We start from the raw sequence: 13,075 nt of genomic DNA on the forward strand, positions 1-13,075 counted from the left end.
AATAATGCTGGGGGGTGGGGGCTTGTCTTCTTTCCTACCATATTTCTGTCTATAGTTTGGCTCGAAGTTGGCCGAGACCCGAGATCCGGGCAGCTAACAGACCGTAGATGGTGAGAGGTGATTGAATTGACATTGTAGCTGCAGAGATTTTATTACAGAACTGGTCTGTATGACAAAACACAGTGCGAATTCAATACCAAAAGTTAAGCACTTTCACCTAACCACTGTCAGACTTCTTCAGAACAAAAAGTAGTACATGAGTAAGTATTTAAATCATTATTCATGTACTGTTTTTGTTCTGAAGAAGCCTGACAGTGGTTACGTGAAAGTACTTAACTTTTGGTATTGAATTTGCACTGTTTTGTCGTACAGACCAGTTCTGTAATAAAATCTCTGCTGTTAGCTGTGAAGTCTTGGATTTCTTTTAAGTTGTTTTTCCTGCAGTTTTTATGAATTGACATTGTGTTTGCTTTGTAGATGCAACGTAATGGGTTTTTATCCCCACCTTCAATTTTGGATGGGGGCACAGAGCACGTATGAATGTAGGGTTTGAGTTGGTGAGATTACAAAAGGAATGGCTAAAGTTGTAGGTTTAATATAACAGTGTTGCATTCCAGATGACTGCAGTACAAGTAGCTTTGGGATGAAGGAGATAAGATGGCATTCTGTTGAAGATAGGGGGGTTTGTAGTGGTGACACAGTTGAACAGGGTGCCCCAGTGGCACTTCAGTTTGGTTTCAGGACCTTGTGGATGTGTGTGCTGAGAACTTACAGTTGTCTTTTCTTTTGCAGGTAGGGAACAGCAGAGTGGACATCAGTCAGTGATTGGAAGGAAGTGGCTTCAAAGGTACAGGTAGCAGTAGCTGTTTCCATCATCAGATTGGTGCATATAGATGTCAACATTTACCTGCCTGGACGAAGCTGTTAAAAGTAATTGATCCTGATGGGCTGGATGTTCGGTTGATGGAGTTGTGCACAATACGGGTCACATGTTATCTTATTTTGTTCATTAAGGTATGTTGGATTTGGCTTGGTTTGGATAGTCTGTTGGTAGCTGAAGAGGGTCTATGTTTGTGTTGGGTTAAGCAGGGTGGGGAATTTTGGGAGGGGTCTGGGTTTCCACAGATGGGGTGAATGCACATCATAGGCTTAGGTGTCTACTAGATTAAGATTTTTAGGTTAAAAATTATTTTATTTATAGAATAGACCTTTTCAGGCAATGATTTGTTTGATTTTGCAGGGTTATCAGTTGTAGCGTTACTATGTGAGGTGAAAAGAACTCTTATGGGAACTTTGTTATGACATATTAAGTTTCATTGGTGTTTTGTATTCGTTGGTGAGTGCATTTTATGCAGTTGATAAAAAAAAGATATGCTTTTGGGGTGCATAAGGTCATTAAGAAATTAGAATATGCGGGTGTGGAGTATTTACAGTCTTTTCTTTTACAGACAACACTGAGGTGTCAAATGGGGATCCGCTGAGTGGAGCTTTACTTGATGGGCAAAAAGAACGTGGTCTCGACAGGCAACAATGAAGGCTGAGGGATGTCTCAGCTGCTGGAGGGGTATGAAAGGAGGTCACAGTTTTCCAGCATTGCAGCTGAATGTGGAGTTGTTTGTTTGGGTTTTTTTCTTCCCTGCAGCCACAAGGTAATGCCTTGTTTGCTTGATTTTAATGGGAAGTATCAGAATTGAATTTCACGCTGTATTGTTAGCTGGGGTCTTCCTTGGGATGGGTCGGGTAGTGTTGTAGCCAGTAGGGGTTGGGGGTTAGCGGGTTGCATTGAGTAATTTGGATCAGGCTTGTGAGCTAAGGGGTATTTGGTGTAGGAAGATTTAGCTTAGATTTATTGTAGTTTAGGGAAGACAGGGTCGGGTTAATATAATACATTCTGGATGGTATTGGCAGGTCGCTGACCTTGTTTGACTTGGTGGCATTGGGGCATTTTCAAGCTTCAGGGGTACATTGTGGTTGGTTAATTTGGCCTGGCTTGGTTTACGGTTGGTAATACATTTGCGTCGTCATGTTAAAAGCCATGATGAGGGTTTAAGTGTTTTAATTTTTGTCATTGGAGTGATGGCAAGATTGCTATTAAATGAAATTTAAAAGAGATTTCATGTGGCTGTTAGAGTCATTGGTCAGTGAAATGGGGCTGCATTTGGAAGGGGGATGATGCAATGGCCTTGGGATGCTTTCAAGTGGCAGTGGGCTATGTGTTTGGTTGTTTAGTTGGGTAACCGAACATGGGTATACCAGGTCATGGGTTTATGGTTGCTTCCTTAGCATAGTAAAGGTATCGGAAGTTTGTTTTCAGCTTTCGAAGTAACTTGCTATTTTGCAAGTTATGTGATAGGGTTTTAGGAGGGGATGACTTAGATCTGGCTTGGTTTAGACAAGGTGGGATACACTGAATGATGTATGGCCTAATGCCTTAATTGTGGTTACATTGTTGGAAGTTTTGAAAGAGGGGGAACAGCCTGGTCAGGCTGGTGGGCAGAGAAGAGGGGCAGGCTTGCCCTCTTCTGTTCCCCCTCTGGTGGTGGTTGTTCATTTTAATAAGTTGGGAAAGGCAAGTGAGCAGTTGCACTGCTTGATAAGTAAATAAGCAAGTGGAGGTAGGCTGCTTATTTGGATGGAGGTAATTCAATAAATGGTACCTGAAGCGAGTGGTACGCTGCTTCATAAGTAAGCCAGTGGAGGTATGGACGCTGCTTACTGATCAGAACGAGCAGGGAAGCTGTCCTATGTTAATGTTACATGGATGTTATTTTCACATATACCATATTTTGGTTGAAATTATGAATTTTGGTGAAATTTATGAATATTGGCTAAAAATCATGTTTATGGAAGTTTAATAAAGGTCGCCAAATGGCATTCGATGTGATGTTTTTATTAAAGGGGACCTGGACAAATGAGGTTTGGAATAGACCAATTTGTCCAGGGACATCTTCAATTGGGGCTAGTTAGAGTATTAGGAATTAGGAAGTTAAGGGGAGGATAGGGTTAAATAGGAATGCGGGATATTTGGGAGGAAATGACGTAAGGGTAGGGAGGGCCTTAATGGGTTTTAGGCAAGTGTAACTGGAGTAGGAGTCACATTTTTGGCGTGAGCTTGCTACCCATCCTCCCACCGTTTTTATTGGGGATTGCAATTGTTTTTCAGTTTGGGTAGGGTGGAGAAGAGGGGCAGGCTTACCCTCTTCTGTTCCCCCTCTGGTGGTGGTTGTTCATTTTAATAAGTTGGGAAAGGCAAGTGAGCGGTTCCGCTGCCTGATATGTAAATAAGCAAGCAGAGGTAAGCTGCTTATTTGGATGGAGGTAATTCAATAAATGGTAAAGACAAGTGAGCAGTTGTGCTGCTTGATATGTAAATAAGCAAGCGGAGGTAAGCTGCTTATTTGGATGGAGGTAATTCAATAAATGGTAAAGACAAGTGAGCAGTTGTGCTGCTTGATATGTAACTAAGCAAGTGGAGGGAGGCTGCTTATTTGGATGGAGGTAATTCAATAAATGGTACCTGAAGTGAGTGGTACGCTGCTTCATAAATAAGCCAGTGGAGGTATGGACGCTGCTTACTGATCAGAATGAGCAGGGATGCTGTCCTATGTTAATGTTACATGGATGTTATTTTCATCTATACCATGTTTTGGTTGAAATTATGAATTTTGGTGAAATTTATGAATATTGGCTAACAATCATGTCTATGGAAGTTTAATAAAGGTCATCAAATGTCATTCTGTGTGATGTTTTTATTGAAGGGGACCTGGACAAAATTAAAAATACATACTTAATGTTAGTGCAGCTTTGTCCCAAGGATCATAGGTGCTTAGGGTAAGTGGATATGTTTAAATAATCCACATTTTCATGGTAAAAGTTGTTTTTAATACTTAATACCTCAAAAATTCCTTTTATTGAACTTTGTTTATACTTGGATTTTTCTGCACTTGGTTTATCTGAACTTTCTGCTTAACCAAGCTTGTTAAATATTGTGTAGAGCAAATCCTTACAACCGTGTTTATTTGTATTTGCAGCTTGTACAGACTTATTTAAAGCTGTCATTATATTGTAGATATTGTAAATATTTATCTCAAATGTGCTTATTTGTGAATATTGGCATTGGATTACTAATAGTTTAGTTAGGATCACCTTGCTCTTGAAGCTGCTGCTTGTACAAACCTGGACAATTGTAAAGAACACGACTACTGCTTTTAATACCATGCAGGTTAGGGGTGGGGCTTATGTGACTGGCATGCCCATAGCTATCAAACGCTATAATGAAGTCAGTTTACCCTTAACACATCTGTCAAACTGTACTTTGCACTTAACTGACATAATAATAGCTGACTTCATAGTTGCACTTGACAACTACTGACATGACAATCACAGATGTATTATATGCACTCATATATGCACAAACAAATTTTTATACTGTTTATGCATAGATGCGTAGGTGAGGTGTGTGTGTTTGTGTGTACCTATGCACACATTTTTAACACATATCTTATTTTTCTAAAATGCCCCTAACAGTGTACTAACAGGTAGCATTGTTGGTGTCCAGACAAATCCTAATAAACACTAACCACTAAGATCATAATCCCATTTGCTTAAAAGCCAGGTGGAATGCTGCTGTGATCCACCAGAAGTTTAAGTTAGATATAAACTTCTCTTCTGACTGGAGACCTGGCAAACACATTATACATTGTTATCATAGTATATGAAGACAAATGCTACCAAAACACAAAACATGTGGGCCAAGTAGTCCTCGCAAATAAAACAAAAAATGAACATGAAATAAAAGTTTAACCACTGCTAGAACTGAGAGGTGGAAATAATGTAGCCTCAAGACTGTCTACCTGTAATGTTACACAATACAGATGTGCCAAGTGATGTCACATTTTAATTCAACTATACAAACAAATATTACCCTGCAAATTAGGGACTAGTAAACGTAAAATTCAGTGTGGCCAATTCTACTGATGCTTAAATGACAAAAAAAAAATATATTTCAAAATGTCTGAGGACACCTGGATACGCTGACAGTGGTATGCATCCAAATTAACGGATACACAGAATTCACACAACAGTCACTCAGTAGCAAATGACTTAGACTTGTAAATAAATACTATGACCCAACAGGAAAGCCAACAGTTTCCAAAAACTGGGCCTTTAAATTCATTGAAAACAAAGTATAGTGTCCCTTTAAGTAGGAACATGCTGATATGCTGTCTATCAAAGTGGAGGGGTGGGGATTGCTACTGCACATTCAGGTGAGGGGCTTGTATTTAATATTCTTTACAATCTCTCAGACCTGCTTACAGGGGTATGTCAGATCCTTACAGCTCAGTGAGTACTGCTGCTTCAGTACACTTTATGGAGATCAAATATGCTGTTTTGTAATTGTTGGTATTGTACTGTTAGCTGTTTATCATGCATTTCTTCTGAAGCTGTTGAAACAATAACTGCAGCTGGAATAGTTTAAAACTGTTCTGCCATTTGGTGTGAAATTGCCTTTATGCAACCAGAAAAAGGCTGTTGCTCCTGAAATTAGTTCAAAAGTAGTCTTTGTGGGTGAAAACTACAGTTTGTGTTCAAAATTAAATGCTTTTGTTTACGGACTTTGCCTAAACATGCTACAATGGGTAGTACTGCACCAGCATTTTCTCCCTGTTTTAGCTTTCTAGTATGCTGTTCTGTTTTTAAACCTCATCTGAATTAGTTTTTGGATAATGAAAGAATTTAACTAACTCAGCAATCTGGTACTTCAGTTAATCACTGTGAGACAGTTAGAATTGGGCAATTTGCAATGTTAATTTAGATTACCGCTTCTTCTGTATCAATGAGCTGCTGAGTTTAAGGGAGCTGGAAAACTATTACAAGAGCAGCTAAAGATCAACACTGTTAGCTACTGTTTTATTTATTACACAAGTCATAGTTAGTCCATTAATGCTACTAGTTGTTAACTAATACACAACAGTTTGAATTTAAAGATTTAATACTGCATTGTAATAGCCTGTTTTTTTCTGTGAAACCAGTTATCTTAAAAAAAATACTGATGTTCTGTATAAGTAGGATTCTGTATGCAAATCTGCAGTTTAAGTATATGCACTGTAATTTTTAATCAGACTTATTAATTGTAAGTAAGTCTGCTTAATCAAGTCTTAACTGGCAGATTGTGAAATTGAACTTTTGTTTACTCAAAAATCTGCACACATTTTTGTTCACCTCAAAAATTTTAGTATGCTTGCAAGACTGCCCCGTCTACACAGTATCAGAAGTTATTGGTTTGCGCCTCATTCTGAGAAAATATTTTTATTCAACTAGGAGGGTTTGCAGCCTGCAAAAAAATCTTTTTTTGTGTGAGCAATAAATAGCCTGACATCTTTGGGTGCCACTTGGTAAGCTGCTAAAATCATCCGTACCACTTAACATACTGATAATGTAAACATAAAACAAAAACGATCAAAAAAATATCCAGTAAATCCATTATTTTATAAATAAATCTTAAGGTATCATCAAAGTGGTAAATTGTTCCTATTACTCTGTTTTCTAGGTACACATTGCTTTTAGTTTTAAGTTAAGTCTATCTAAGAAAAACAGTCTAGTCAAAGAAGTGGGATGGGAATAGAACTAGCTTGGAAAACACAGCTACTTACGATCATTTGCAGTAAAAATTTCAGCACAGGCCTCTGTCCCATGTGGATTTATATTGTCTGGTTGGCCAGGAATCCAGTTGTTGTAATTCCAAATGGAACCATCAGTCCAGATGAAATGTATACTCTGAAAAGAAAACAATAGATGAAAAACATAAAATCTTATTGTGTATTAATGTATCATTGTAGGAGTATTTTTAAAAGCATTTCCAGTATTTACTAAATTTGGATATATAAACATATGAAGATGCTGAGAGAAGAAAACTCTGGCTGTATCAAGTCTATCCCGATTTTTTGCAGTTAGAACCTTTTCTGATATCCATTCCTCTAGCCTATCCTCTCAAAGTGTTAGTAGGAGCAGACCAGCCATCCAATCCATCATCCCAATTCCCAATTGCATTTTAGAAAGAGAGGATTTTTTTGGCTCTTCACTTGATGAGCTGCGGAGGGGGGGGGTCAGGCATTTGTATTGGGTATTTTCTGCAGAAAACCAACCAGAAAATCATTCTAGAGTTTTGCAGAAGTCCCCTTTTTTAATAGGTTTATAGGTTCATAGGTAAGTACAAGGCTATCTCCCCATGGGGGATATTTTAAGCCTACCAGTTTCCTTTTTTGAGCTCAAAATAGCCTAGCTCATTTGGTTATTGACTGTCCTTACCCATTCCATGGTCAATTATATATTCCCCTAATGAGTAACTGGGATCATACCATAGATAATTTGAGGGTACCCATGCATGGGATAAAGCGTTCAGGTGCTGCATTTGGTCATTAGTAGTACAGGGGGCAGTCCTGGGGTAATTTTTCTGTTTCCCATTCATAGCTCTAAGTTGCACTTGAAAATGGACAGGGGTGAACTTTGTTTTATATGGATGGGGAGTCTGTTTCACAGCAGTGGTATCCTCTGTGAAATATACCTGTCCCTCCAAAACATTCTGTTGATGTTGCAGAAAAAGTTTAGATCCCTAGACAAAGTATTTCTGTTACCATTTGACTTGCTGATGTGCAGTAAGTTCATCAGTAATGGGTTGGAGGATATCTTGTATGCCAGACGTGTCACCTCTTAGCAGTCTGTAGGATACCGAGAATAGTGACAGGCTTTGAGTTGGTCTATGTAGAACATGTTGTTTAGCCCTTGTATCCTTTTACTAAGGTATCTCTGTGGGCAGTCTAGTTGCATGTGAATGGACAGATATATGCCAAAGGGGCATTATATTTAATGACTGGCCTAATGAGAGCTGAGTAAAGAAGGGCAATAGCATCTCTAGATCTAGACACAATCCCATTGATTATAAGCTATGCAATATAGAAAGACTTTCTTACAATAATAGACACGTTGATCAAATGTTAGGTTACTGTCCATATAAGTAATAATACTGATGAAGCAGTATTATTAACTGTGAAAGCTCTTACCATTTGTTATGAAAATAGTCTTCATCTGATGGTTGTGGCAGTTTTGGAGTTCTTATTTTAAAGTTTTCACAAAATCTCACCAAGACAACATTGTTATATAGACTGTATTTTATATAGCATATATCATAGACAGAAGTAGGTCAATAATTAAAAAAAGATAGCTGGGTGCACAAGACCAGTATAAAAAAGTGCCCAGTCCTGGTAGGCAAACTAGTGCCAGGACTGGAAGAAATGTGAGTATAGAAACCTCAAGATATGGGAACATTCTGACAATGAGGCCAGGCCCAGGAGGAGGATGACCCCCTGTTGTAGAAGGAAGTAGCAGTCTACAAAAACAGGTCAAAGAAGAGCCATAAAGATGATAGAGTGGACTTTTGAGGATAAGAGAGAAATTATGTATAGTTACTATTATGCAAAAAGCCCAGAATTTCTAGACACAAAAAGATTGAGAGAAATTAGAGGAAAGGAAAATACTTCCACAAGAAAAAACTGTCAGAAGCTTGAAATACAAATTTGTGTTCATTAATACAACAGAGTTGTGCAAAACATTATATAGACCAAGAAACTTTGATCTGTTTGGAAAAAGAATCATCTGGGGAAGTGTGAAAATATAAACAACAAAACCTAGAAATTTTTAGAAAGTATAAAAAAGAAATATGGAAGTGAGAAAGAAAGAGAGATTTCATATGATGCAATACTTATGCAAAGTCAAAAGCCAAATTAATTAATACAAAAAAGGCAGCCCCAAAGATATTTGAAGAGAAATACAGGCAAAAGTATCCAGATATGGAAATTTTCACAATAAAAATAATATCAAAAAGAGGGAATGTAGGAAAGAAGATTAGTAAAGTAGAAGTTAAAAAATAGAAGTTGAAGTTATGGAGTGCCTGCAAAGTGAAGGATTTGGTGTACAAGGTCTAACACAGGTTACATCACAGCATGACTGAATGAGTCCCCAAAGTAAGGAGAAACAGGAAGATCAGGAGACATCTGAAGAAGAAATATGGACATGGGAAAGAAAAATAGATTTAATATGGTGTAATATCTATGCAAAGGAGAAAGTAAAGCTAATCAATACAAAAAGAGCAGCACCAAATATATTTGAAGAGAAGTACAGGCAAAGGAATCCAGGCACAGAAAACTTTACAATACAAAAAATAAGAAGACAGAGGAAAAGTTGAAAAGATTAGTAATGGAGAAGTTAAAGAAATAGAAACTGAGGTTATGGAGTGCCTGCAAAGTGAAGGATTCAGTGTAGAAAATCTAACTCAGAAAGCACCACAACAGGATAGAGCAATGGATATCCAAAAAGGAGAAATCAGTGGAATGGGGAGCAACTGGTCAGTTGCCATATGAAGATACTTTGGAGCCTTCCACAAGAAACCAGTATAAACGTTCACTTTAAGCTGGACAGCAAGGGAAGGAACAGGAAACTGTGGCAACTGTGACACAGTCAACATTGAGGAATGATATGTCAGTGAATTCCCATATGACAGAGAAATGGATGATGCAGGATGAAATTGAAGAGAATGTGCCATGGGAAGATGCTATAGAACTTTCTATAGAACGCCTTCAGAAAATTGAGAACAAAAAATGTGCCCTCAGTTTAGAAGAAAATGAGCTAAGAGAAGAGTTGCTTGATTTTAATGGAGACATATAGACATATTAAGATCAATGAAAGAAATAGACCGCAGGAGGTCAATAAAACCCAAAAGTTAGAAGTTTGATTAAATAAATGAACACAGTAATTAGGACTGTCTATAGAGATCCATGGAATAGAACAGAAGTAAACAGGATATACTACTTTGCAGCTAAATTGATAACAAATAAATATCTACCACAAGAACACAGTGTAGTAAGGGAAAGGAAGGGGAGAAATTGAATACCATCATGGAAGTATCAAACAGAGAAAACTATAAAGAAATTAAGACAAGACGTGTCACTGTTAGAAGAGTATAGAAGAGGGAACAGATCAACAAAATACCCAGAAAGATAGCCATGATAAAATCAATGTGCAGTATTATAACAGATGATTTATCATGCACTATCGCAAATAATAAACTAAAAATAGCACAGGCAGAAAAACTTAGAAGATACATAGATAAATATGAAGGAAAAGTACAAAATAAGCAATTTATTGATGACCCAAAAGAGTTCTATAGAGATTTGGGAAACAAGGTAAAAGGAATTCAAAGAAGAAATAGATACATTTTGGAGAAGTATTTATGAAGGTCCTGGGGAACGTAACAAAGATGTTAAATGGAAAGAAGAAGTAAAATAACAATAAGAAGTTCAAATGTACATGATATGAACTGTGATGAAGCAACAGCCAGAGAGATTAAAACAAAGTTAAGAAAAGCCTCTAATTGGAAAACCCCAGACCCAGATACAGTACCTAACCTCTCGTTAAAAGTATTAACATCTTTGCACAAAGATTTAGCCATGAATAAGAACTATTTATATGCACACTCCGAACAGACACCAACCTGGCTTACAACAGGAAAACCAATGCTCCTTACAAGTGAACCTGCAAGCTACCCTAAAAATTATAGACCAATAACTTGCCTTCCGATGATGTATAAACTATACACTGGAGTTAATGCTGACAAAGTTTATAGTCATTTAGAAGAAAACTCAATTATGGCAATAGAACAAAAGGGAATCAAAAGAAAGTCATATGGATCAAAGATTGTTGTTAAAGTCATAATGGAGAACTGTAAAAAGGGGAAGAATCTAAGTATGGCATGGATTGACTATAGAAAAGCATTTGACAATATCCTACATTCATGGATAAAAGAGTGCATAAAATATATAAGATACACCCTACATTGATAAAAGTACATCACAGCAACCACGAAACAGTGGCAAACCACTTTGCAGTTAAGCCATAATAAAGGACAAGTTATTATTCCCGGGATAAAAATCCAAAATGAGATATTCCAGGGTGACTCTGTCACTGTTGCTCTTTTGCCTTGCCCTTAACCCATTAAGATGTTTAACAGATTAGGTCACGGTTATAATTTGGCTCCCAGAAAGCAACAAAGAGTAAAGACTTCTCATCTTCTGTTTGTCGATGATTTAAAACTGTATAGCTCATCAGATTAGGAACTTAAAGCACAAATGCAAGTAATCAAAACTTTTTCATATGATATATATATATATATATATATATATATATATATATATATATATATATATATATATATTTGTTCTTGATAAATGTGCAAAAGCAACCTTTAAAGCAGGAAAGCTGCAGCACCAAGAAAACATCAGTTTGAAACAAGAATGTAATATAGAAGAACTTGAGCAAGAGGAAGTGCATAAATATCTGGGAAATGATGAAGGATCAGCAATAAAACATGAACAAATGTGAACAAAACTTAGTAAGTTTTATTTAAGACTTAAATTAATCCAAAAACACCACTGACATCTAGGAACAATTTCAAGCTATAAACCAATTTGGTCTTCCTGTCCTAACTTACAGCTTTGGAGTGATTGAATGCCCCCAAAAAGTGTTGGGTTGGGGGTGTGGCCAAGGATGAACAGGATAGCAGCAGATTTCTTCAGCTCCACCAATTTCATTACACTGACAGGAATTAATTACTTAAAAAATTAATTTTTGAAGTAATTTTCTTTCTAAATATATTTGTTTTATATAGTTCTTGAACTATATCTAAAAAAGAAAGGAAATTTTAACAATATTCCTGTCAGAAATCACATTGGAAATTTTCCTGTCAGTTTATCAGTCTGAAATGAGTTCCAGTAAGACAAATTGTCAGGACTCCAGCATCAAGAAAGAACTTCAGTCTCTGATAACTATAATCCAGCAACTTACTGCTAAGATGGATAAAATGGATACTAAAATGGATACCTTCATAGAAAAAACTACAAAACAAATAGACTTGTTACATATAGACCTGCAACAACAGAAGATCCAGATGACAGGCATAGAAGAAGCTGTGAATGACATGGAAAATAGAATCCAAGAAGAAGAAATCAACATTGAGTTTCTGCTGAAACAAAATACACACTTACAAACAAAGCTGGATGACTTGGAAAATAGATCTAGGTGCAATAACATTAGGATTTTTGGACTGCCAGAAAATATTGAAGGTAACAATATTACTTCTTTTTTAATAACATGGCTCCCTAAAACTTTAGACTTACCAGAAGCATTCTCTTTTGGTATCGAAAGAGCACATAGATCTATAGCTAATACTAACTGTAACAAAAACTATCCTAGATCAGTTATAGTTAGATTTCTATCATCTTTTGATAAAGAGATGGTTCTTAAATCTGCTTGGGCTAAAGCTCCTGTTAAGTTTAATGAGACAACTGTGCATTTTGACAATGACTATTCTCCCTTGGTAATAGCTAAAAGAAAAGTTTTTCTGCCACTAATAAGGGAGCTTAAAAAAGCACAGTTTAAAACATACCTTCTGTTTCCTGCCAAGCTAAAAATCTTCCTTCCTGATGGTCCTAAAATTTTTGATGACTTAGACTCTGCTTTACTGTTTATCAAAAAAAATAAGATTTTGGATAAAATAGAGGAAATGGAATGGGCTAGTCCTTCATTAAAGAGACTGGCAACTGAAACTTCGTGGAAGACTTCTGAGAGGAAGAAGAGACTAAAGAACAAATGATTTGTTCTATGTTTTTTTTCTTTTTTTTCTCCCATCATTTTACTGTATTATTAATCTTTTTAAATATAGTTCCTGCATTTCCAGAAAGCCACAAATGTTCTGAAAAAGATTTAATCAAAGTTATTCTCTGTGTGCAAAGAAATGTTTTGTTTCATAACCAGTCAAAATATCTGAGGAACTAATAACAAACTATTATTCAATTTGTTTCTCTTTCTGAAAAAGAGAAGTAAGGTCAGTAATTAGATACATTTTTTTCCCTTTTTTTTCTCCTTTCCTTCTTTTCTTTGTTTAAACAATGACATTCTATTTAGATTATGTAGTGGGTAAAGGGTGGGGGGCCGCAGGGAGAGAAGAGTAATGAAAATATGATAA

The 13,075-nt window shown here is 36.6% G+C and overlaps 1 protein-coding gene across 1 annotated transcript in view; it reads right to left on the reverse strand.

Moving 5' to 3' along the window:
* Nucleotides 1-13,075, reverse strand: part of LOC122813684 (lectin-like) — a 318,203-nt gene that overhangs the window by 59,504 nt on the left and 245,624 nt on the right. Inside the window, exon 5 of the mRNA XM_044086137.1 lies at nucleotides 6,654-6,777. Coding sequence (XP_043942072.1) covers nucleotides 6,654-6,777 — 124 coding nt within the window. The remainder of the gene's footprint in view (nucleotides 1-6,653; nucleotides 6,778-13,075) is intronic.

The sequence above is a fragment of the Protopterus annectens genome, chromosome 1.part1 (genome assembly GCF_019279795.1).
Source record: "Protopterus annectens isolate FY-2018-M chromosome 1.part1, PAN1.0, whole genome shotgun sequence".
Classification (NCBI taxonomy): domain Eukaryota; kingdom Metazoa; phylum Chordata; order Ceratodontiformes; family Protopteridae; genus Protopterus; species Protopterus annectens.